The sequence below is a fragment of the Tubulanus polymorphus genome, chromosome 5 (genome assembly GCF_964204645.1).
Source record: "Tubulanus polymorphus chromosome 5, tnTubPoly1.2, whole genome shotgun sequence".
Taxonomy (NCBI): domain Eukaryota; kingdom Metazoa; phylum Nemertea; class Palaeonemertea; order Tubulaniformes; family Tubulanidae; genus Tubulanus; species Tubulanus polymorphus.
In genome coordinates, this window is record NC_134029.1 from 1125001 (window position 1) to 1152940 (window position 27940).

General features: G+C 38.8%; 1 protein-coding gene across 1 annotated transcript in view; it reads left to right on the plus strand.

Moving 5' to 3' along the window:
- Positions 1 to 27940, plus strand: part of LOC141905295 (protein unc-13 homolog B-like) — a 77747-nt gene that overhangs the window by 20311 nt on the left and 29496 nt on the right. The window contains 8 exon segments of the mRNA XM_074794127.1: positions 11734 to 11851; positions 13432 to 13555; positions 15695 to 15765; positions 17176 to 17224; positions 19044 to 19268; positions 19386 to 19515; positions 19698 to 19751; positions 20400 to 21336. Of these exon segments, the coding sequence (XP_074650228.1) occupies positions 11734 to 11851; positions 13432 to 13555; positions 15695 to 15765; positions 17176 to 17224; positions 19044 to 19268; positions 19386 to 19515; positions 19698 to 19751; positions 20400 to 21336 (1708 nt within the window).

Consider the following 27940-nt stretch of genomic DNA (forward strand, 5'->3'; position numbering starts at 1 on the left):
TTCACTCTCTCTCTCTCTCCTACTCTTCCCTCATTCTACTTCACATCAAAGACAAACTAGTATCAGTTGACGTGTTGTGTTCGCTCATTCAATAATTCATACCGGTTCTACTCCTCGCTAGTCTTTGCTAGTCTCCATTAGTCCTCGCTAGTCCTTGTGTAGAAAAAAGAGATTTCATTACGTCAACATAGTAACCGCGGTGATAGCAATAACGCGTGTTTCCAGCAACAGTACGTCACCATAGCGATGATTGTTAATTAGTTTAAGGGTGAATGTTGTCGATTGTTTCAGGTGAAATCGAGTGGTATTTTATCGATCTATTCTCGTCCGTTTAATCCCTGCACGGAAATAATATTTTGTGAAATGTTTTTGTAGAACGTGGCTTTGATCGGTCGAGCAGAAATGGTTAGAAATATTCATTTTTCATAAAAAAATGTCATCAAAGACTGGGATGTTTCAGTTTTCGGAACCGGTTGAATTGTGAATCGTTATGACGACGATCGAGATGATTATTAGTTAATCCGCTTTCGTTTAATCCAGGATTTAATGTCTAATCATTGATATTCGATCGTCTCCGCCTATATACATCAATACATGGTAAATAATAGTTTCAGTAATTACAGCAGCTACTGTTACAGTTACAGTTATAGTTACAGTTACAGTTATAGTTACAGCTACTGTTACAATTACAGCTACTGTTACAGTTACAGCTATTGTTACAGTTACAGCTACTGTTACAGTTACAGCTACTGTTATAGTTACAGTTACTGTTACAGTTATAGTTACAGTTATAGTTACAGCTACTGTTACAGTTACAGCTACTGTTACAGTTACAGCTACTGTTACAGTTACAGCTACTGTTACAGTTACAGTTATAGTTACAGTTACAGCTACTGTTACAGTTACAGCTACTGTTACAGTTACAGCTATTGTTACAGTTACAGCTACTGTTATAGTTACAGCTATTGTTACAGTTACAGCTACTGTTACAGTTACAGCTACTGTTACAGTTAGAGTTACGGTAGCGTGCTGGTGATAATTACAGCTATCTGATATGTTGCTTAATTGCTGGGTTGAATCCCAGGTCCTGCTTCTACAGCTACAGCTATTGCTGGTACTGCGGATGTTGCTGTCGATGCTGATTCTGGTACTGCTCATGCTGTTGGTGCTGCTGATATTGCTGGTGCTGTTGGTGCTGATGCTGGTACTACTTGTGCTGTTGGTACTGATGATATTGTTGTTGAACTGTTTTGCATTCGTGTCTTCAGCCTACAATAATTGAATAGTCATTCATGACTGAACAAAACTAGTCTGGAATCTGATTATCAAACAACGAATCATCTGATTAATGGGGGGCTCATGACACATGTATCCTAGCTCTATATCCAGTCCTGTAGGCAGCAGTGGTCAGGTGTTCTGTCCTGTAGGCAGCAGTGGTCAGGTGTCCTGTCCTATAGGCAGCAGTGGTCAGGTGTTCTGTCCTTTAAGCAGCAGTGGTCAGTTGTCCATCCCTGAGGGGAGGAGTGGTCAGGTGTCCTGTAGGCAGCAGTGGTCAGTTGAGTGCTGTTGTCCTGTATTATTGGAAGTTAAATGATTGATGCTTGTATCCAGCCTCTCTCTCTCTCTCTCTCTCTCTCTCTCTCTCTCTCTCTCTCTCTCTTGTGTCTCCCACTCCTCACCATTAAGTGTTTTGCGCTCAGATAAACCTGACACATCTTTTGACCAATGAACCTTCATTTCCGCGAACCATTAACCCTCTATTTACCATCTCTCGACACCAAAACATACAGAGCGGATCTTTCTAGAAAACAATCAATAAATGAATAGTTCGCAGAAGTTCAACAGTTAGAAGACGTCTGTTGTGTGATTCAGTGTCATTTAGAGTTATTCATTAATTACAGCTGATGATGTTTACGAGTATGAATCAGTGAAAGGTTATAGACTGATTCAATAACTATAAATATATACCTTCAACCTTTCACTGTGACATTAATTACTGTCAATGACATCTGAATCAGAATATGATGGATAAGAAAGAGGTTGAGTGGTAGTGAGTGGGGGTGGACAGGAACTAGTCATCTTCATCATCCGGCCGATCCAGCAGCAGCAGCAGCAGCAGCAGCAGCAGCAGCGGCAGCGGCAGCGGCAGCAGCAGCTTCCTAGAAATAATACATCCATTTTATATTGATCACAAACAATCTACTACCAGATAACACGAGAGGAAGAGGGTGGAAAGATCAATTTACACTAATTCACTCCACTCTTCCTCCAGCCCTGTCCTTCTCATCTCAATCTCTCCATTCCCTCTTTACACTTCCTCTCTCCAATTTCCCTTTGCTCCCTGTGTACTGGTGGTTTTCTGTCATCACCAGGTTTCCTATCCTGGCAGTAGGTCACGACAGGTTGAGACAGTGAAGACTGTTATTAAGTCTCGACACGTATTGTATGTTGAGTGAATGTGATGTATTTTTAAGGAGTAGACTTGGTGTGCGGGGTAATTTGTGAAAGTGAAATAAATCAAGTATTCCATCAATGTGTTGCATCACACCCTCGAGTTCCCCTCACGTTTATAAGCTACTCTACTGACTGTTTTTACATGAATTGCAAATTACATTGACAGTCTCGTAAGGTAAATTATACCACCAGTACTCTCCTCTCTCCACTCTCTCTCTCCCCCCCTCACTCTCTCCCCCTCTCACTCTCTCCCCTTTCACTCTCTCCCCCTCTCACTCTCTCCCCCTCTCACTCTCTCCCCCTCTCACTCTCCACTCTGGGCCAAATTCGGTTTTCGTATCTAGTCGACAAGTGGTTGGAACTAATAACCGAATGCGCTTGATTTTCGAACTATTTCCGGAATATAGTTCCGACTAACTGAAATTCGGTTTCACTTAGGTCGACTAAAGTAACCGAAGTTGGTCGTAACCGAAGTTGGCCCTTGCTTTCCCCAACCGAAGTTGGCCCTTGCTTTCCCCTCTCCCCTCCCTCTCTCTCTCTCTCCCGCCCTCCCTCTCTCTCTCCCTCCCTCCCTATCTCTGCTTTCTCTGCAACTGTTTCTGTTTCTCCATATATTTGACTCCTTGGACTTAAGAAATACTGATTTGATTTGTTTGATGCAGTTTAGTGGGTCTCTCACTCACATCCCCCCTTCCCCTGTAGCCCTGTGGGAACTGGTTGAATATTTAATATTTCATCATTGTTTTGTTCGGCGTATTAAATCTCTTTGTGCGGCTTGTTTTTTGTGTCTGGTGACAGGATTACAGTGAAAACCATAATAATAGGATTAATTGAGGAAGGGAGGGAGACAAATAGGATGGAACTTTTATTCAACTGAAGCAATGGAAATATCATCGGATACAGTTACTGTTTATAATTGTGTATTATTCCTCGAGCAGTTTCACAAACTGTAAAACTCCGATATCTCTATCAAAATGGATGTATTTGTATTTTGTATTTTGTCCTTAAAGATCGATCTGATTTGAGTATAAGATCAGACTTGAGCGGAGTCTACTGTATCATCCAACTCAGATATCACTCTCAAGTCAAAAGATCAGACTTGAGCGGAGTCTACTGTACCATCCAACTCAGATATCACTCTCAAGTCAAAAGATCAGACTTGAGCGGAGTTTACTGTACCATCCAACTCAGATATCACTCTCAAGTCAAAAGATCAGACTTGAGCGGAGTTTACTGTACCATCCAACTCAGATATCACTCTCAAGTCAAAAGATCAGACTTGAGCGGAGTCTACTGTACCATCCAACTCAGATATCACTCTCAAGTCAAAAGATCAGACTTGAGCGGAGTTTACTGTACCATCCAACTCAGATATCACTCTCAAGTCAAAAGATCTGACTTGAGCGGAGTCTACTGTACCATCCAACTCAGATATCACTCTCAAGTCAAAAGATCAGACTTGAGCGGAGTTTACTGTACCATCCAACTCAGATATCACTCTCAAGTCAAAAGATCAGACTTGAGCGGAGTCTACTGTATCATCCAACTCAGATATCACTCTCAAGTCAAAAGATTGCACTTGAGCGGAGTCTACTGTACCATCCAACTCAGATATCACTCTCAAGTCAAAAGATCAGACTTGAGCGGAGTTTACTGTACCATCCAACTCAGATATCACTCTCAAGTCAAAAGATCTGACTTGAGCGGAGTCTACTGTACCATCCAACTCAGATATCACTCTCAAGTCAAAAGATCAGACTTGAGCGGAGTTTACTGTACCATCCAACTCAGATATCACTCTCAAGTCAAAAGATCAGACTTGAGCGGAGTCTACTGTATCATCCAACTCAGATATCACTCTCAAGTCAAAAGATTGCACTTGAGCGGAGTCTACTGTATCATCAAACTCAGATATCACTCTTAAAAACAGGATAAATTCTGTCCCTACCGAATATATTCTGTCCTAAAAGTCTGCCTCAAGTAGAGTATATACTGTGTGTACACCAGTGTTATATTGCATCTATTGATGTTTTACGCGCTAAATGTCGAGTTCTTCAAGACTTTGTTATTAAAGTATTGGCAATTTAAACTAGGAACATAGAATGTTATGCAGAGAGATGATCTACAGTGGGGGGGAGGGGGGCGTCGCTGTATGTATATAGAATCATATAGAAAGAGATTAGAGGCAAATCTAAGAGAGACTAATGCACATAAGTGAACAATATCTGATATATCAAATATCGAAACAACAATATCCTACCATATCGTGTACCATATGGCTACATAAACTAATCTGAAACAGTATCAATTTAAAAGTCTCTATTTCAAATCGAATCTGTCTCATTATCCCTCTCTCCTCCCTCTCCTCTCTCTCCCTCTCCTCTCTCCCTCTCCTCTCTCTCCTCTCCCTCTCCCTCTCCTCTCTCTCCTCTCCCTCTCCTCTTCTCTCTCTCCTCTCCCTCTCCTCTCTCTCCTCTCTCTCTCTCCCCTCTCCTCACTCTCCTACCGCTCCTCCCTCTCCTCTCCCTCTCCTCCCTCTCCTCTCTCTCCATCTCCTCTCTCTCCCTCCTCCCTCTCCCACCTCCCTCCTCCCTCTCCTCTCCCCCTCTCCCTTCCCTCCCTCTCTCACCCTCTCCTGAATCCTTAGCCTCATTTCTTATGTTTTATTTCTATAATGAAGATTTTCCGATATGAACTCGAAGCAATTTGATTACACAACGCTTCAGGGGCTGAGGATGAAATTATTAATTAATCTTGAAGGAACTTGATGAATAATAATATCTGCTGTTTGTTTCTTGTTCATCCCTGAAAATAATTTAAACAATTTGTTTAATATGACATAAACTGATTATATGTGACAGTGTTTAGTTTAATGGATCATGTATTTTTTATTTATTTATTTGTGATAGTGAAATGTACGTCATATATGAATATGAAAGGAAGTGTAGATTGAGAATCCAGCGTTAATTTCAACCCCCATTCCAAGGACACCGCAGTGCAGTTGGCACACGCTCTAGTCCCGTTCCAAGGACACCGCAGTGCTGTTGGCACACGCTTCAGTCCCGTTCCAAGGACACCGCAGTGCAATTGGCACACGCTCCAGTCCCGTTCCAAGGACACTGCAGTGCAGTTGGCACACGCTCCAGTCCCGTTCCAAGGACACCGCAGTGCAGTTGGCACACGCTCCAGTCCCGTTCCAAGGACACCGCAGTGCAGTTGGCACACGCTCCAGTCCCGTTCCAAGGACACCGCAGTGCAGTTGGCACACGCCTCAGTCCCGTTCCAAGGACACAGCAGTGCAGTTGGCACACGCTCCAGTCCCGTTCCAAGGACACCGCAGTGCAGTTGGCACACGCTCCAGTCCCGTTCCAAGGACACCGCAGTGCAGTTGGCACACGCTCCAGTCCCGTGCCAAGGACACCGCAGTGCAGTTGGCACACGCTCCAGTCCCGTTCCAAGGACACCGCAGTGCAGTTGGCACATGCTTCAGTGCCGTTCCAAGGACACCGCAGTGCAGTTGGCACATGCTTCAGTCCCGTTCCAAGGACACCGCAGTGCAGTTGGCACGCGCTTCAGGCTACTTGATAATGTAATTTCTCGTCGAGAGATTGTCAAGAAAATTTACAGCCGAGTAAAGAAACTCCTTATTGAACCTCTTAAACATATTCACACTTCAATCACGTTTTAGAAAAAGTAATTATAGTAGAAGGATCGTTCACTGGGTATTTCACAAATATCAAAGAATTTTAGCAAGTTTCACAAAAATGGACTCGAGCTATGAAAATAACCGCTGAAAATATCACCACAGTCATCTGACAGATTCAATCTTAGAATAGCTCCTTTTAGTTTCTCGCTTCAAGATTCAGAAAGAATGAACTCGGGTTGAAGCTGCGTTGAAGCTGCGTGAGGTAAAAAAATAAAACCTGAAGAGAATATTTCATTGTATTGTCAGTTATTGCTGAAAGCGAAGAGAGATGAGAGAAAAACCATCTATTCATACTAAACAACAGACACTGGAACCAGGACACAACACTGCCTACAGTGTACACAGAATCACATAGCACTCCCTACTTGTCTCATTAGAGAGAGGGAGAGGGGGGTTCTGTGACTCATACTCAGCAAACTACACTCTATCTACCTGTCAACATTCATTTGTAGATAAATACAGTATCCTTGAGAGTGATATCCGAGTTGGATGATACAGTAGACTCCGCTCAAGTCTGATCTTTTGACTTGAGAGTGATATCTGAGTTGGATGATACAGTAGACTCCTCTCAAGTCTGATCTTTTGACTTGAGAATGATATCTGAGTTGGATGGTACAGTAGACTCCTCTCAAGTCTGATCTTTTGACTTGAGAGTGATATCTGAGTTGGATGGTACAGTAGACTCCTCTCAAGTCTGATCTTTTGACTTGAGAGTGATATCTGAGTTGGATGGTACAGTAGACTCCTCTCAAGTCTGATCTTTTGACTTGAGAGTGATATCTGGAGTTGGATGATACAGTAGACTCCGCTCAAGTCTGATCTTTTGACTTGAGAGTGATATCTGAGTTGGATGGTACAGTAGACTCCGCTCAAGTCAGATCTTTTGACTTGAGAGTGATATCCGAGTTGGATGATACAGTAGACTCCGCTCAAGTCAGATCTTTTGAATTGAGAGTGATATCTGAGTTGGATGATACAGTAGACTCCGCTCAAGTCTGATCTTTTGACTTGAGAGTGATATCTGAGTTGGATGGTACAGTAGACTCCGCTCAAGTCAGATCTTTTGACTTGAGAGTGATATCTGAGTTGGATGGTACAGTAGACTCCGCTCAAGTCAGATCTTTTGACTAGAGAGTGATATCCGAGTTGGATGGTACAGTAGACTCCGCTCAAGTCTGATCTTCTGACTTGAGAGTGATATCCGAGTTGGATGGTACAGTAGACTCCGCTCAAGTCTGATCTTTTGACTTGAGAGTGATATCTGGAGTTGGATGGTACAGTAGACTCCGCTCAAGTCTGATCTTTTGACTTGAGAGTGATATCTGGAGTTGGATAGGGGTACAGTAGACTCTGCCGAATGAATACAGATTCTAACAAACAGTAAATGGTATTGTGTTTGTGTTGGTCTGTGGACTGTGGTTTAGATCTACGTGATATTTCACGTCTGTACGAATGACAGGGGAATTTAATCAAAACCCCAGCAAGCACTCCGACCGACGATCATTTCTCCAACCACTCTCCGAGACAATCTTCCCCGTTAATATACTAATGTAAAAAACAGATTCTCCGCCGAAGTTCTCTTTATTTGTGATCTGCGATGATTCTTGCGTCCGATGCTGACAGAACTCCACGGTAAATCCTCGACAGACTCCTCGACAATTATAATCAGCAATTCCTCATCAGTAAAGATTCACGGAATATCTGGGAATTTTGACTCTTTTCTTGAAAATTCAGAGAAATTCATTGAATTTTTGGTGATTAGTGGCACGAAGAATCCTCTTGAGGAAAACAGTCAATCATGGACATTTAAAGGATTTAGGGTCGACTAATATATGAGGGAATTTTGGATTCCTGCTCTATAAGAAACTCGAGTACAATGAACTACAGAAAGACATTTCATATAATGATGATATTGATAGAAATATACGAGATTAACACCACATAGAAATATAGATATATTAATGAAAGGTGACACATGTATTTGGCTTTGAATCCCTGTGCAGTAGATTATTGAATAAGTACCCGTTAGTATAAGATTGATATGAGAGTCAGAGCCAGTCCCAAATGCAAGTTATTGCCACTTATGAAGCTGCACTGACTATCACAAGTGTTTGGTGGTAATATTGTGTTTAGTCATTATATTCTTGTCATCGCTGACTTTTCCATCATCGGTTACAAGTTATACCGCTGGGACGAGTTTATCATTAACCCTCTCATTCCCGGTTACGCATCAGTATTCATTATTCATCTATACAATATTCAAATATTACACAATGATATTCATTTACATTTTGCTCTAATTAAATTCAAAGTTGATATCATTTTTCTGCGCCAAATGAGTTTAAAAATCTGTACTTCGGATAATTCGAATATGAAATTAAGATTCCCATTTGGCAACGTCATTTACGAATAAATGTAACAAATGAAATTATCAATCATTAAATACGTTTTATGAAATATAATTCAAACATGTGACACATCAAAACCTAGATGTTTAACTCTTTCAGTGCTGACTAATTAATACCTTATAGTGCTAGAGAAAATTTGAAAATTCTAAAAAATTCCACCCTAGTGTGTTGAACGATGGGAATACCACTATAGTGCGTCTACACCGCAGTGCGGTGTATCGTTAGTTACTAGTATTTCACTATGCTTGACACTTGCTGCCATTTTTCAATAGAGATAATTACTAATTACTAATTACATCAATACACCGCAGTGCAGTGTACTAGCAAAATCCATCACTGATTTATACACCGCACTGCCGTGTAGACGCACTGAAAGGGTTAACAGGACTGTAAGAACAGGACTGCTATTGAAGTGGAGCTTCTAGGCAATATCAGCCTGTTGTCCTCATTTGAACTTCAACTTTTTATTGCTTCATTTAAAATGCAATTACTCGTAGGAAATAACTTACGATGAAATATTTATAAAAATACAGGCACACAGACATATACAGATATGAAATATATGTCAACATATTTACACGAAGCCAAATGATAGTGAAATACCACAGAAGACTAAAAACTTTTGAGATGAGATTGTTTGAATGTGTCAGTAAGATGTATGCAGTGTCCCCGGGTTTTTGGCGGTTGGTTATTTAGCTGAAATGTTTGCTGAACTGTTTTCACGCTTATGGCTTCTGAAATAACATTGTGTTCAGATAATAATAAATCTCAGATTATTGGTTACACGGTTATTTCAGCCTCAGGTGACGTATACTCCATACCTCTCCGACTACGACTAACTGCAGCAACAAAACCTGACAACTAAACAAATAAATCCTGGCATCATTCTGTCTTTACTAACAGGGTTCCGGCAATTAACGATGTTTCACTGAATCACCCTGTCACATACCGGTCATACACTGATTTCAGCTTCCTGAGTTTCATAGTCATAGTGTGGTCAGTGATGGCCATAGTGTGGTCAGTGATAGTCATAGTGTGGTCAGTGATGGTCATAGTGTGGTCAGTTTTTAGTCATAGTGTGGTCAGTTATTGCCAAAGTGTGGTCAGTGATGGTCATAGTGTGGTCAGTGATAGTCATAGTGTGGTCAGTTATTGCCATAGTGTGGTCAGTGATGGTCATAGTGTGGTCAGTGATAGTCATTGGTCATCTGGAAAAATCATAATAATGATATAGATCTTTACTGATGAGAATTTTGAATCAATGCTGTAACTATAATATAGACAATCCTGCCCTGGATCTTTGGATTGCTTTTTTAGATTTTGGTTCCTTTTGTCTAAAATCAGTGATCGATCCGTTATTCTAAGAAAGTTTAAGAGGCACGAGGAACAAAACGTCTTTCTGTTGCGTATTGATAGACATGGAAAATACTTGGGAAAAAAAGTCTTTTGAAGTGTTTGAGGTGGTCATCATGTTTAATTCATTATCCGCTATTCAATAATGCATCCATTCGTCCATGTGTTGTTGGAAATCAAACAATGATAAACATTGTTTTCATAAATATAGCTGATATCAGTGGAGTTTAGGAGCTGTGATAATTAGAATGTTGATGATTGTATGACATGTGATCCTTTCACTGACATGCAAACATTCAATTAATCATCTATAACGTATGATGAATTATCAGTATATATGAATACATGGGTTACGTTTATATACGGGATTCAGAGATTTGTGGGAATATAAACAAGTTCTATTCAACACTGTATCCACTGTCCTATCTAACCCTGACTGACTGGGCCTGTCTTATCAGACCCTGACTGACTAGACCTGTCCTTTCTAACCCTGACTGACTGGGCCTGTCCTATTACACCCTGACTGACTAGACCTGTCCTTTCTAACCCTGACTGACTGGGCCTGTCCTATTAGACCCTGACTGACTAGACCTGTCCTTTCTAACCCTGACTGACTGGGCCTGTCCTAACTGACCCAGACTGACTGGGCCTGTCCTATCTAACCCTGACTGACTGGGCCTGTCCTATCTGACCCTGACTGACTGGGCCTGTCCTGGTTAGCGGTATAAATCCCCCACCTCTTCAGTAGATGCAATCTTATAGTCGATTCATTCATATTTTACTGAGGTATAAGATAAAGATATCATGAGCAAACAAGTGATTGTACAATTTCTGTTATAACATATTACAAATTGACAGTTATCGTGCAGATCTTCATCTATCATTTGAATTTGATTGAAGTGAATGAATAGTAAAGGGTTAAAACGCTTCGGGTTCAAACTGGGTTCAAACTGATTTTTGATGGATAGATTTTAACTTCAAGTGTCAATCAGAGATAGATGAGACGATTGAGATCAGAGAATTGAGGTCTGCGGTCTGTTGTGTTCCACTCTGATTGAATATCATGTTGCTATTCTTCAAGCCCTCAGAGCGCCAGCCAGCGACTGCACACTGTCCAGAAATCAGTTGCAATCTAGCGACAATGATGTATATATGCGTATAATGATTGATTGTTGTTATGTGTGGTTTTTGTCTGGTTTGATTTATAATATATTGGTCTCTACTGGTGAATCTGACTGGTACCACGCCAGCCAGCGCCGCGCCAGCCAGCACGCCAGCCAGCGCCGCGCCAGCCAGCACGCCAGCCTACTGGCGAGCGATGAACCAATACCGTCGCATTTTTGTCATGATAATACAGCAATCATAGGATATTTTTCAATCATCAATCGCGTGACTGAGTTTGAGCGAGCGAGTGTCCGCACGCAGCCTGCAGCTATCTTTCTCTCTTCCTCTCTATTTCTCTTTCTCATGAATCTTGTCTTGTTTGTCGTTATAATGACATTGAAATTGCGTCATTATCTTGTCGAATTGTCACACAGAAATATCATCTTATTCTTACCATTAGTTCCCGATCTTTTTATACGCCTTATTAGACTAATAGATTGTTTTTATGAACGTTCGGTCGTTGATACTGAACCTCACCTACACATCAATCTCTCAACTACACATTTATAAACTCAATGTCTTCAATCGGAATAAGTAAATGATATAAAATGATAATCCTCACGATGCGCACAAAAAACTAAACCATCTAAAACGTGTAGACTTTGTATTAATGTTTTCTCATCTGTTTTTTTCTATGTTTATTTACAGTGAAACGATGAGACTCGATGCTGGTTTAATTATTGAATTATGGAATAAAGGAATGTTATGGGACAAACTGCTCGGTACTCATTGGCTTCCTCTAATGAGTATTCATCATTCGAACCAGGTATAATATTTATTTTGTATATCGTTAAGGTTTGTTTGATGTGGAGGTTCACGGAGTCATTCGGTCTCTAGTTTATACAGAGTTCAATGTTTGATCCTGATGTCTGCAGAGTTTCCCCTGTCTTCTCTTTATAAGTGAAAACACTGCTGAAACTTGCTAATAATTCCCGGAGTGACCGACAATAAGTTGAAGGGATACTTGCTAATAATGCTCTGAGTGGCTCTCACTAGTTTGAGCTATGTAAATGTGATTATACAACTTTACCGGGCTATGCTCATTTTATTCCTATAAACAAAATTGAATTAAGGCGCATAAAATGAAGTTCAGGAATATTGTGACTATGACTTCTATTTGAGAGTAGTTTCTACTGTTTTTCAGAGTTCCACTACTTCTAAAATATGAAAATATTCTCAAACATTTCAATTTAACTTCTATTTTTGATGTCAAATTATTCTCTTTTTTTTTTGGTGAAAACTATTACAATTAAGAGATGTCAGGTCTGAGTCAGGTCTGAGACAGGTCTAGACTGTGTTTTAATTGTAATCTAATATTTGAGTCAGGTACCGAACATTGATGACCTGTTTAAACCGGGGGTTGATTGATAAACAATTGTAGCTATGGGGGAAATGGGGGGAGAGCGGGGGGAGGTAGTGGGGAAAGGGGGTTTATACGATGACGACTTGTGTGTTTGACATGAATTCAAATTTTCCAAGCAATCAGCGTAATGGCGTGTTTCATTTGTGGAATTAAACAGCGAAGAGAAAACACAATTTAATTTCTGTTTCGCGTCTCTTCGTCTCGCGATGGAAAGATGAAAAAAGTTTCTCCCTCTTTCTGAGAACGGATGAAAAAGTATTTCCGTTATTGTAGAAGATTCATCGAAAATTCGTTTACTATAAAAGTCGATTATTTATATTCATGAATTTGCGTAGAACTCGGTGATAGAAATGTAGAATTTATGCAAATTCTAAGAATGAATTCATTTTGTAACAGTTTGTATTAGTAATAAATAGATCGCCACTTTTAAAATGCGCACAAATATTTAGTGCCAAGTTTAAATACGCAATTCAATCACTGAATGCTGAGGAGGCAGTTGACAGCTCGGTGTGAGACGTTTTAGAGAACATTCGAGAACATCAGGGATTTTAGTATTTTCGAAAGGTAATCGAAGAGAGATGATAAGGGAAGTATTAGACTAATAACTATCAGTTGAATTAGAATTTCACTAGAATAACAAAAATGGTTCTAAAGAAACTTTTTGTCCATTTTCACTGTATGAATACTGTTCAAACACTAACAGTAAAAATCAATGTGCGATCATTTTATCAATGTTTCATCTCTTGATTAATCAGCACTAGCTATATTTCAGTTCATGCACATTTGCTCAGGGTTTATTTTTCTTAATGATTTCACGAAGTCTTATCGAGTTAAATTTTGAAATGCATTTTTTGCCGTTTCCTCCGGCAACTGGTTTCAGTGGTTTACAAGTCGGTCTCTTGCGGTGTTATATTTATATGTTGTTTCTTTCAACTTTGAAATTAATGTCATCCGGAGAATTAGAAATTTTTTTTGTTTTGTAGGAGGGAGAAGGAAAGTGGTTATCATTGGATGGTGAATTACTAATGAGGAATGGTGAAGTAGTAGGCACACAAACAGCGACTGGTCATAGTGTTCTTATCGATGCTAGGTTTGAATTACCTTACGGTAAGTCTTACATCATCAAATATATATATATATATATATATATATATATATTCTCATATTCATATATATATATATATATATATATATATATATATATATATATATATATATATATATATATATATATATATATCTTTTCACGTGCCTCGATATAATGAATATGAGTATATATATATATATATATATATATATATATATATATATATATATATACTCATATTCATTATATCGAGGCACGTGAAAAGATCAGCTGCGAAAAAAACCTGTGATAAAATTTGCGTCGTGTTTGTCGCGAAGATGTTTTATGTCGCGGAATAACAACCCGATTCATCGTGTGAATGAGGGGCGTAAAAAATGTAAACGCGAAAAACTGCCTTCGTTATGTAGTTGACTGATCAGAAAATTGTGAGAGAGTTTGCAGCTCGCTGCTCCAGTGCTGCTATCAGCTCAGCGCTGCTATCAGCTCAGTGCTGCTCTCTGGGTACTGTCACTGTAAAGGAGTGGCTGTTAACCATGCACAGACGGATGACGTGAAATAAGGATTAATTTGATCGATGTTCTGTCATCCGTCTGTCATTGTATAACTGTTAATGGTCGGAAACATCCTGAACTTATATAAATCTGTATCTTACGCGACAACTCTTCATAAAAACTTCTTTAAAAACTATAGTGCTTCTTTTATAGTATTATACACAGATCATTATAAACAGATCCTCTCACTCCTGAGTCAGTCTTCTCTCAATTCTCTTTCCGGAGTCCTCTCTTATCTCTTCTGAGTCTCCTTTCCTCTCTCCTCTCCTCATCTCTTTCATCTCTCTGATAGGATCAATCATGAGATTATCGATGATATGGGATCTTTTCCTGTAGTTTAATAGCGATTGATTATTTGAGGCCTGGTACACCGGGTATGTGTATAAGTAGAATTCATGAAACAATGTTTCCAGGTCGCAGAAAATTGAGGAGTGAAATTCAAATGAGAAAGAATTTGAAGACAAGTAAATATAGTTGAATAACCATAAAAGAGTGAACGTGATGAATCCCGTTTTCAAATGAGTAAATAAGTTTTTTAATAACGAACGTTTTCGGGAACATTTTCCCTCATCAGGTATAAAACAAATGACTACAAATGGATAACATAGAGTTATTTATATACGTGCAAAACTTTGGTAAAACAAACTATTGAAATTGACTATTTAAACACTGTAGAAATAAACTCTTTGAATAGATTTCACCATTTAACTAATTGAATATTGAACATATTCAAAATAAAAGAGAAACCGTGTTCAAAAACTTGTTGGTTTTTGTGCTTCGATGAAGTAAATATAGGTTTACATGAAGTGGACATAGTGTGACTGATTGTAATCGCGGTGAACTGTTACTGATGACTTCATTTACATAAATTATCCACGAATAATTAGTTCTACATTAATACAAGCCACCGACTCGACACTCGTGACCTTTATCCGAGGGCAATCAACATCCAGTATCTTCAGATTCCTGCTCGAAATACAATTGATGGATTTGAATTTTTCTCTAGGTTGAAGCGATTAAAACTTGGCTCAGAAAATAATGTCTGATGAAGTTATTGCACTGTGAGACAGAGGGAGACAGAGAGAGAGACAAGAGAGTGAGAGAGAGACAGAGAGAGACAGCGAGAGACAGCGAGAGACAGAGGCAGCGAGAGACGGAGAGAGAGAGACAGAGAGAGACAGAGAGTGAGAGGAAAAAACAATTTATTAGTCTAATAAACTCAATACGTCAATTTATGTAAATGTCAGTATTTGATGTATAAATTTCTGATTATTCATGTGACACAATTATACTGTTTGAAGCTGCTGTTGCTACTGGTACCGCTGCTGTTGCCACTGGAACCGCTGGTACCACCTGAGAATACCTACCTTACTTTGTCCAACAAACGTCAAAATACTGTTAAACATGCAACTCAATTACTGTATGTATGAATAAAGTATTAGATTCTCAATGCAACAGTGAACACAACTTGTGTAGAATCTTTAGAATTACTGATACGACTGGGATCCCCCCTCCCCCTACCCTAGTCTTACTTTGTGGGAATTAGGTATTTTCAATGAAATTTGTTGTATATTTGATATTAAGTTGGTATTGTTTTATTTGTTGCAGATCTTCCCGAATCTGAAGCAGTCGAGTTACAGAATAAATTAGAACAGTTGAACACAATAATGGAACAAGAGGTAAATATCTAACCTAAAAAACTGGTTGGGTTCGACAGGGTTTGGGTAGAGTTTGGGGTGTTGGGGGGATGAGCTGACTGAACTTTTCTCTGAATGGCTTAAATGAATAAGTCAGGTCTGTATCCACACGTTAAGTGGATAGCTATGGATCCATATGTCTGCTCTCCCTTCTCCCCTCCCCTCTCCCCCTCTCCTCTCCTCTCTCCCCCTCTCCTCCCCCTCTCCTCTCCCCCTCTCCCACTCTCCCCTCTGATCTCTCTCTCCCCCTCTCCTCTCCCTCTCCCACTCTCCCCTCTCACACTCTCCCCTCTGATCTCTCTCCTCTCTCCTCTCCCCTCTCCTCTCTCCTCTCTCGTCCTCTACTCCCACGCGAGTAAACATGAAATTAATTACTTTGTCGCGGAGATATTCATTTATTGTAATTGTGTCATGAAAATGAGGTATAAAATTCGACGGTCGAAATTGAACAATAATAAATCTATGATATTAATCATTTTATTAGCCTTGCTCAAATAAGGTAAGCTTCGAAATTAATATTTACAAATTAATGTGGTTTTTTTTAAAAAAATAGCATGTTTTTTTTATAAATCATAAGGTTTTGTTTTTGCTTTTTGTATTTTTTTCAAGCATCTGTTTTGTACTCACTAAGTCTCGTATACAGCCACTATAGGCAGTTTCCTCTGATGATAGTAATTCCTTTAAACATTCCGAGTTATAATTTAGATTAATTCGGTGATTGATGATGATATGATTAGAAATTAAATAGAAAATGCATGTTTTTGAGTCTCGTTTATAGTTTTGATTTTTGTGCGGTGAAAACAGTGGTTTGTTAGAACGATAACCACACTCAAACGTGGTGAACGCGTAATAAGATAAAAACCCACTATCTACGGATTAAAAGAATTTAAAAACAAGAATTTATTTATTCGAACAATCTAAAATATATAAAATACACGACGTTTCGATCTCACACCTGACGATGATCTCTAGGATGAGATCGAAACGTTGTGTATTTTATATATTTTAGATTGTTCGAATAAATAAATTTCTAGTTTTTGAATTCTTTTAGTTAGTGGTTTGTTATTGATCTATTTTATTCGCACCGATGAGAAGATGATTTCGAATTCACCTTAAATTCACCTCGGATGTTTTACTGTAAACTTGCGTGTTGAATACTGAATCAGTGTGTTGATAAACGATACTGAGTACCAGACGCGGCTTTGTCTCCGCGCTCTGTTCTCATCTGATAAACTCATTTGATTGGTAAAGTTAGAAACAACTGATCGTTTTAGATTTAAAACAAATCTTCAGTATTTCTGAAAGCATCACGAGTCGTCACTAAATCACGGTTACCGGACTAGGAGGTTGAGTGAGTGAAATTCGAATGATACATTTCTATTTGAATTTCAGATAATGCAGATTAAGAAACAGCACGATAAACGCACCACTTATTCTCAATGTAAGTATAATCTTGGAGCCGTCCTATTCTTGGAGCTTTTCTGGTCCTTAATATAAAGATCTGCCTTTTTGATATAAAAAGAAATCCATCCAGCTCGGTTCATCAGCGATCAGGGTACAGACAGTGCTGCCATCTAGTGATATTGATATGAATTATTACCCAGATGACGCCGAAAATCACTGAAATTATTTTCATGAATCAAACAATAAAAACAGTTAATCATGCAGCATTTGTTATGAACGTGCTTGACCGGTAACCATCTGGGTTAACATTCATCTCCGTCGAGTTAACTCTAGAGTGTAATTTCCACGGAGTTAACCCTAGATTGCAATTTAAACTCTGATCTGTGAAAATGAATCACAATATTTTACTAAATATGAAAACTTTGTAGAAAGATATTTTTCGCTGTGGTTCAATCATACTGTTTTTCCACCACTCCCCGTAAACCACGTGTTATATAGATTTATTTGTGAAACATTCTTCAATTCAAAGATTCTTTTACGCCTCAATAGTTTGACAATTGTATTTCATGATGATTTTATTTGGCACCATCTGGAAACATTCCCAGCTCGTCAAGAGCTTTCAAACAAATCAGAATTTAGATAGAAATTGTGCAAACATTTTCGACATGACTTGAATTTCCTGAGTTGATGCTCGAAAACAATGTTTGATGAAAAAAATGATCTCAAAATTATCCTTCGCGTTTGTTTTTTGGGATTAAATTCTGGCAATATTGGCTGAATTCCAAATTGGTTTTTACATAATTGATAGTATGAATTGATTTTATATATTGTTTAAGCAGGGTCTGAAGACAGTGATTATACCAGTGATTTTGTATAATCTGTTTAAGCAGGGTCTGAAGACAGTGATTATACCAGTGATTTTGTATATTCTGTTTAAGCAGGCTCTGAAGACAGTGATCATACCAGTGATTTTGTATAATCTGTTTAAGCAGGGTCTGAAGACAGTGATTATACCAGTGATTTTGTATATTCTGTTTAAGCAGGGTCTGAAGACAGTGATTATACCAGTGATTTTGTATATTATGTTTAAGCAGGGTCTGAAGACAGTGATTATACCAGTGATTTTGTATATTATGTTTAAGCAGGGTCTGAAGACAGTGATTATACCAGTGATTTTGTATATTATGTTTAAGCAGGGTCTGAAGACAGTGATTATACCAGTGATTTTGTATATTATGTTTAAGCAGGGTCTGAAGACAGTGATTATACCAGTGATTTTGTATATTATGTTTAAGCAGGGTCTGAAGACAGTGATTATGCCAGTGATTTTGTATATTCTATTTAAGCAGGGTCTGAAGACAGTGATTATACCAGTGATTTTGTATATTATGTTTAAGCAGGGTCTGAAGACAGTGATTATACCAGTGATTTTGTATATTCTGTTTAAGCAGGGTCTGAAGACAGTGATTATACCAGTGATTTTGTATATTCTGTTTAAGCAGGGTCTGAAGACAGTGATTATACCAGTGATTTTGTATATTATGTTTAAGCAGGGTCTGAAGACAGTGATTATACCAGTGATTTTGTATATTCTGTTTAAGCAGGGTCTGAAGACAGTGATTATACCAGTGATTTTGTATATTATGTTTAAGCAGGGTCTGAAGACAGTGATTATACCAGTGATTTTGTATATTCTGTTTAAGCAGGGTCTGAAGACAGTGATTATACCAGTGATTTTGTATATTATGTTTAAGCAGGGTCTGAAGACAGTGATTATACCAGTGATTTTGTATATTATGTTTAAGCAGGGTCTGAAGACAGTGATTATACCAGTGATTTTGTATATTCTGTTTAAGCAGGGTCTGAAGACAGTGATTATACCAGTGATGTGAATTTCCCCGTTCAACATCAGCACAATAGTTCCGCTCATCAGTTTAATCATCCTCTACGCCGTAGTGACCACGAGACCTCCACCAGTCGACATTATAGAAATGATTCATTAGAGCGTAGACTATCATTTGAACGCGGAGAATCCCTAGAGAGGGGTGGCTCCCTCGAACGCGGAGCCTCCCTAGAGCGGGGTGCCTCCCTGGAACGTGGAGCCTCCCTAGAACGCGGCTCCTCCTACGATCAGGACGGTTATAACAATGGTAGTCATGACTACGGATCGCGGTCTCATCACGCGAGTTTTTCTCGAGAGCGCGATTACTATCAGGACGGACCGTATCAACAAGGACGCAGCGATACCGATTCAGAACCGTTATATTACAATAGTCGACCCAATAGTAGACCACAGTCTTTCATGGTAGATAGGTACGTATCATCACTGCCCGAATACAGTACACTCCGCTCGAGTCGGATCTCAACGAGGAAATCCGTCCGATTTTAGTGACATCCGATATTTCGGTATGCAATTTGAGCAGAGTCTACTGTACAGAACTCATATACCTGTGATAAATAAACATAAACATACAGAAAGTTTAGATAACGAATTGTATAATGGTTTTCAGTCCTCTAGGGAGTCGTATATCCTCCCTCACTCGCCAAAGCACCCAAGATTACAGGTATTGTCTATATTGTACCTATGCACCTATAGTAGCCTACATAGTTCTGTTTGATATAAACGCTCTTTACTCCGGTGGTAGTGATAGTTATTAGGCACCTATACCTCATTGTATAAATGCATGTATTTCTGATTGAAGTGAATATGTTCTGAATCTTATTACGAAGCACTTTATAATCAGTAAAATCTGAGGTTTATTGAACGGACAGTGATTCTGTTTTACTTACATCGTCATCATAATGCGATAATAAACATCACTCTCCCCGTACAGATCTCAACAATCGCTTCACGATATCCTTAGTTACATACGTTTGAGTATCTGTGAGGGATGAATGATAATATTTAGGGGTCATTATTGCTCAAAAGTTGGTAAACGTTTATCGCTGGATAACCAGTGGATAGTGGATAACCCAGTGGATAACTGGTGTATAACCAGTGGATTCCGAGTGGATAACCGGTGGATAACCAGTGGATAACTGGTGGATAACCAGTGCATAACTGGTGGATAACCAATGGATAAAGTAACAGATAAAACTTGAGTTGTTATCCGATGGTTAACTTAAACCAACTTTTCAGCTCAACCGAAATAAATATGTTTAAAATCAGATGTAATTTCAAAATATTTTGTTTGATGTTTAATGTTTTGTAGTCCGTTAGGCAGCAATGAATCATCGGTAAACATGAGTCGACAGTCGACACAAGATTACAGCGATAGTCGAGATTACGATTACGTACATAAAGAAGATTCACGCGATGATTACGGTTATTATTATGATCGCGATGATGATGATTACGAGGAAGAAGATTACGAAGACGATGATCGAACTCCCGATGGCGATTACCGTTTCCGTAATGACGATCGATATTACGTTCGCGATTACAGCGACGATCAAGATTACGATTCGCAGGATATGGATTACAACGACCGAGCGCCCGTGCGGAGGAATTCGCAGGAATCTCTCGACGATAGACGGCGTAATTCGGCCGGATCGTCGCTACGTAACGATGATTACGGACGCGGTAATCCTCCCGTCGTTCGAGGAGATTACGATCGAGATTCTCACGATAGTTACGACGATTACGACGATGATGATCGCGACTATAGAAACGATGATTACAGCAGAGATTCACGCAGGAATAGTTACGACCGAGACTCGCAGGACGGCGGCGGCGGAAACTTCTACCGTAATCCCGATCTGATCGAGGATTACTCGGCAGATACGCCCGATCGTTACCGTGACGACGACGATACTCCGCCATACGACGACAACAATGAGACGATGGTGAACGATCACAACTTCATAAACACGAGCAGAGATTACAACAATGATACCGTAATCGGGTACCATGACAACTGCGATGAAGAGTTAGAGGATGATGATGTTAAGGATGATGTTGATGATGATGTTTATGATATTTCACCTCCTCCTCATTCATCTCCTCCTCACCAGCAACAGACAGATGACTCTAATTATAACGAACGCATGCTCAATATGTATGATCTAAACTCGAGTGAATTTGATGTTCCTCCCGCGAGAATTCGATGGTTAGAAGCGTTTCAGAAAGTACGAGCTCATCTTACTGAGGTAAGTGTCGATGTCGTAACCCTCCCTCACTCAAAATATCGGCCCATGATTTACAGGTCCCTGTTTTACAGTTATGAGTTACGGTTTAACTTACAAGTCAAATTGAACTTGTAATTGTGGAACTGGATCTAGTGCCGTGGAAGTGGATCCAGAACTGTGGACCTGTATGTAGTATTGTGGAACTGTATCCAGTGCTATGGAACTGGATCCATGGTCTATGTAATCATTATGAAAACATTTTTTGGGTAAGGATGCTCGTGTGAGGTTTTGGCCCTTCAACACATATGGACCCTTTGTCTATTGCTAGATCTGACCTAGTTCACCGATTGTCCGATAGAGGGCGGCTTCGTATGTCTTTAGGAATTGTATTAATTTTGTGCAGGTTCAGATTATTGATAACAACTGCCTCACATTTCACTGATTTATTTACATTTATATCAATTTGTTGTATATCTGAGTATCATGTGTGAATATTCTCATAGATCTGCAGATCTGTTATCCCGGGGAATTGACTGACTATATGCTGCAGGCCCGGGGAATACACTGACTCTATACACTGAGCAGGCCCGGGGACATTGTATATATCACTGGCAATATTGAATATTAATATATTCAAGGTTTTATGGCTGATGACAAAAAGTGTTTTGTAATTAGGTCGTTAATTAGGCCCGTATGTTCTCGGATGTTCAGTGTAATGTACGAGGAAGTTTAAAACTGTGTGTCGTCTGTCGGTATCCTGAGTATATGAGTAATGTTTGATTTCAAATGGATGACAGTTCATCAGACGAGGTAAAAATATCATTACAATCGATTTATTGATTCGTCGATTGATTTTGTGAGTATTTAAATCAGTTAGGTGACCATTAGACCGGGTGACTTAATGTTGTCACGATAATATAGACAATACTGTACCGAGAATGAGAAATCTGAAGTCTGAAATGGCGATGACTTTAGGATATTGTCAAAACATTGAATGAACTTCTTCTGCCTGAAAGAAACATTCTATATCAACATCAGTTCGGTGTTACGCGATAATGCTGGGCCTGAATTATCGTCTCAATTCTCTAACTCGAAATATCACTAAGTTTTTATGTCAAGTTTATTCTGGAATTGAAACTGTTCTGGATCTTATTCTGCACCTGTTCTGTTTTTACTGTCTGTATTTTTCAATGGAACATGGTTTACCGATTAGAATGTGGCGATTGTTTGATGTCATCAGATACCCTCTCACTCGCCTGTCATGCCGGATACCCTGGATACCCGGGTATTTTTGTTTAATTAGTCTGGTGATATTCTGGGCCTGCCGCGAGACGTTTATTAATCGTCGACTGCAAATAGACCTGAAAATTCTGATAAAGTCTATTTATTATTATCAATATAACAACAGTCTGATATAGAGACGGATAGGAGCTGATTTCAGGATAGGAGCTGATTTCAGGATAGTAGCTAATTTCAGGTTAGGAGTGAGTTTCAGGGAATAACTGACCTTTTCAATTTGAATTTCTCCAGGCTTATTGCGATGATCAAATTATCATTGATTAAAATAGTTTCTAGTGATTGTAATAAAGTGTGACGTGTCTGAAGAATTATTCTATAGTTTTGAGTTTCACACTGTGTCAGATAGAATAAAAACTTGGTCAAGTATCAGTGCATGAGATACTGAAGACATCTGATCAGATTCCATCTCTCTCTCCATCTCTCCCCACTCTCTCTCCACTCTCTCCCACTCTCCACTCTCTCCCACTCTCCACTCTCTCCCTCTCATCATTCTTCAACGAGTCTCAACATTTTTTTTCATTTCTGTCTCTTCTTATGTTTTTCTTATGTTGACAATCAATGATATCAGACCCTACGCTGCTGGTGCTGGTGCTGGTGCTGCTGTTGCTGCTGGTGCTACTGGTGCTGGTGCTGCTGCTGCTGGTGCTGGTGCTGGTGCTGCTGGTGCTACTGCTGCTGCTGGTGCTGCCTGTCATAGAATCAGAATAAAAACTAGTGTAGTCCTCACAACAACTGTATTCTATAAATCATCTGCTTAGCTCCCAAGCCCTACAGCCACTGCGCCCTACCACCCTGAGCCCGAGCCCTACCATCCTGAGCTATGCCAGCCCGAGCCCTGAGCCCTACTATCCTGAGCCCTACTATCCTGAGCCCTACCATCCTGAGCCATGCCAGCCCGAGCCCCAAGCCCTACCATCCTGAGCTATGCCAGCCCGAGCCCTGAGCCCTACTATCCTGAGCCATGCCAGCCCGAGCCCCAAACCCTACCATCCTGAGCCCGAGCCCTACCATCCTGAGCCATGCCAGCCAGAACCCCGAGCCCTACTATCCTGAGCCCTTAATAACAGCTCAATATGTTTGGTCAAATTATTTCAGACAGTCGCTGTGCTGAACCAGTTCCTGCTAAATAGAAACTTAGATTTGACAGTTTTAGTCCATGAAAATTCTATGAGAAATTCTTCCCTTCCACACGTAATATGTTACTAAGTCAAGGATAAGAAACATTTCACAAATTGATTCATGTATTTCTCTATTTCTCTCTGTTGACTGTATACGCTTGGGTTACTAATTGCATTTTTAATGCTTTCATCCCCCGTCCCCCTCTATCTCTCATCGCGGTGCTGTTTTACTGATGTTTTTGACTGAGTGTTGCTCAGGTACTGTTTCTGCTGTGTTGAGTGGTTATTAAATTCGTCACGCAAATTGTTTTTAGCCGCAGAAGTTGTGGAAGCTATTAGCGTTGTGCGCAGGTTCGCCGTCTTTACTCCGCATTCTTAATAACAATATCGGCGATTTATTTCAACTTCTCTTGAATTTTATTTTTATTTCTAAATCGATAATTACGTATGATTAATGATGTCCGATGAGAAGTATAATTGGAAAGGTTGGTTATTCTCTAAGAAACTCTTCTATCGTAAACAGATGGATCCGTATTTAGGAACCCTCGCCGGATTATTTCATCCGCTTCATCTGACTTTATTCCCGGCTAAAAGTACGAGTTCGTTGTTTATACCGAACGTTCTGACTGAATCTGTGAGTGAATCGGAACTGAATCGACGCGATTCATCGTTGTGGCAGTGTTTATTATACGACTTTAAATCGAAGAGTTTAAATGGTTTGGATTTATGCGTTTGTGACGAAGCTGATCAACAGAAACCGACATTTATTAATGACAATTTAAAACACCGCGAGGTAAGGTTTCATATTTTGGTACATTCCCCTGTCCTTCCCCTCTCTCATCATAAAGTATGTACGCTAAATTTTGTTGATTTTAAACCCCCTTTCGATACTATTATTCCATTCACATAGTAGAATCATTCTATTTCTGATCCCCCTCTCTTGAAGTCTCTCTATAATGCGTACAGAACTTTATGAGTGATCCTGTCCCTGGTGAAGGTTGGTGTGTGTATCAAATTCTATCATAACTGAGAACAATGTCATTAATTTTCGTGCCAGATTTAAACATTTAGATTCAAATAGAAATGTGAAACATGTGAAGCCACTATAGATCGTAGTCACAGCTCTTGTGACTTTTTACTTAAGGTCCATATCGACTGATATTGCATAATGAATAATTCAAAATTCTATTTATTTCTTTCATATTATACCAGAACTTAGGAAATCCATTTATGTCTACATTTCATGGAGGTTTTAGCTTTTGTGTATAGCTTAAACGTGTTTGGAAAAATTGGTTAAAGAAAGGTTCATCATAAAACGGTGTAAAACTTATTTATCATAATTGAAAATCCAAGAAATAAGATTGAATAAACATTGATAAAACACTCTTTAGTCGGTGTTGTGACGGCGATGATAGTAACATCAGGCTGAAATGTTTCCTAGAGCAAATATTTATTCAACATTTCAGCTATACCTCGATAGTCATCTTCATGAATACTGAATCGTTATATATAACATGTTCTTTTTAATAATCCAATTAAGGAACAACAAAAATCTTTTACAGGATAAACCTGCCAAACCTGCCGAGGGCGGGAATAACCTGTAATGGACAGGTTGTTTACTATAAGACATATTTTAACTTGTTACATCATGAATATTAGTGTTTATGAATGTTCTATGTCTATGTAAACTCATTGAAGCATTGTTTCGATATTGCTCCAGTAAATTCCTTATTATTGTAGAATTTATAAGTTTATACGGTCAGTCTGTCAGTGTTTGTATATGACAGAGTCATATTGAAATTGTCTCTGATTTAAGTACTCTAGCTCTTAAACTATGACTTCGAAATATTCACCTTGGGTATTTGGATTAAATGTGGCTGGAGCTAGTGTGGTGAGCTGATTTAACTGTCTGTCTAATGAGATATCCAAGTGACGAGTTGAGAATTATGTTTTTGAGTTCATTGATATTTTTGTTTCCAGCCCGATGTTTTATTTGGATATAGTCCGATCCCACGGCGTAGGAATAAACAGGTATCCATTGATCGACTAATTAACAATCCGTTAATTAACATAGGGTTTAATTAAGACTTATGAAGTTGTTATGAACTGATTTTGGTGATGGTTTTGACTTTGATATCTAACATTTAATCTCTCACATTCGAGTTAGTTTTAAAGTTTAAAAGCAAACAATTTTTAACTGTATGAAACCGTAAAATTTCCTCCTGCTCTCTCCCTCTCCCTCTCTCCTACCTCTCTCTCTATTTTCCTCCCTCTCTCCTCAGTCTGTTCTGGGAATCATGTTTTAGGTATATAACATTACTTGGTTCAGTCACCCTTATGAAAATATTCGCTTGGCTGCGACTTGAAATTAGTTGTCATATCTTTTATATATTTCATGCTTATGATGTGATAATCAGAATGCGTTGAAGCGTGAGTTGTGACTAGGTGTGACGAAAAAACAACACCGGCTTCCTTTAACACCAGTTACTGACGAACGTCATTTAACAGCAGAAAGTTTCAAACTCATGATACAAATTCGAATTGTATTTACTGAATCCTTGACAGCTAAACAGACTCCTTGAGAGCATGTTTTATACATTTTATTTATTTTTTTATATTTGAAAGATATGATAAGAGATATGAAATGATGAGATATATGATAAGAGATATACGATATGAGATATATGATAAGAGATATACAGTATGAGATAAATGATAAGAGATATACGATATGAGATATATGATAAGAGATATACGATATGAGATATATGATAAGAGATATACAGTATGAGATATATGATAAGAGATATACGATATGAGATATGTGATAAAATATATCTGATAAGAGATATATCTGTGTTATACAAAATGAAGCATAGGTGGGGTAGGGGGAGAGAGGTGACGGAAAGGGGGGATGAGGGGAGAGGGGAGTGAGGGAGCTATAGCACCTGTTTAAATTGATTGATACAGAGTGGAGTTGTAGTTTATAGCCTGTTACATTATACGCTGATTTCTAACCCGAGGCGTCTCGCGTGCTAACACTAACACATCGCACATTGGCATCATCATTTTACTAAATTCAATTGTGATTTCTTCATTTATCTTGAAAGACTTCTACATCCTACGGCCTCCTACGCGCCGCACGCGTAGATATCTATATATATATATATATATATATATATATATATATATATATATATATATATATATATATATATATATATATATATATATATATTAGAGCTTGCAGTTCTGTTCACTCAATCATTCAATTTGTGATGTGTTTTTAGCTGTGATCTCTTCACTCGTGTTTGAGACAAAATAGCGCGTAATGTTACACGAAATACTGAGTAAAGAGTAGTAGATGAATCTGGTGAATCTTTATCAAACAGTGACGTGCTGTTTGGATTACTGAAATCTCACTGTTTTACTGATGATGACGCGAAATTGTCTGCTTTGATCAGAAAGCTATCAGTCACACGCTCTTTTAAACAGATCGCTCTTACAGCGGATATTTACTGGTTCTGTTAATGGTGCGCGGATTGTCCTCGGATTTTTTAGGAATATCTCTGAACTATTCGTAGATAAAATCACGTATTCCTCGAGAGAGATTTACGATTATTTTAGTTTCGTGATTATAAACGACTGACTTTCAATAAACGTTCATTAACGTTTCAACGAGATACAAATCAAATGTCGAGGGATAATTAGAAACTTTTGTATTTGTATAGATAAATACAGAGCTTCAACTAGAACATAGATCTAGTGTCGATTCTAACCAGAATCAGAGATCAACTGTTATTAGAATCTAGTGTCAATTCTAACCGGAATCAGAGATCAACTGTTATTAGAATCTAGTGTCGATTCTAACCGGAATCAGAGATCAACTGTTATTAGAATCTAGTGTCGATTCTAACCGGAATCAGAGATCAACTGTTATTAGAATCTAGTGTCGATTCTAACCGGAATCAGAGATCAACTGTTATTAGAATCTAGTGTCGATTCTAACCGGAATCAGAGATCAACTGTTATTAGAATCTAGTGTCGATTCTAACCGGAATCAGAGATCAACTGTTATCAGAATCTAGTGAGATCTACTATTATTCTATAATGGGAATTATTGAGTTATTATGAAATCTGATTCAGCTGTTTATAGTTTATTGTTTTTCGATGATGAAGTTTTATTCAATATTTTAACACCGTGTCTC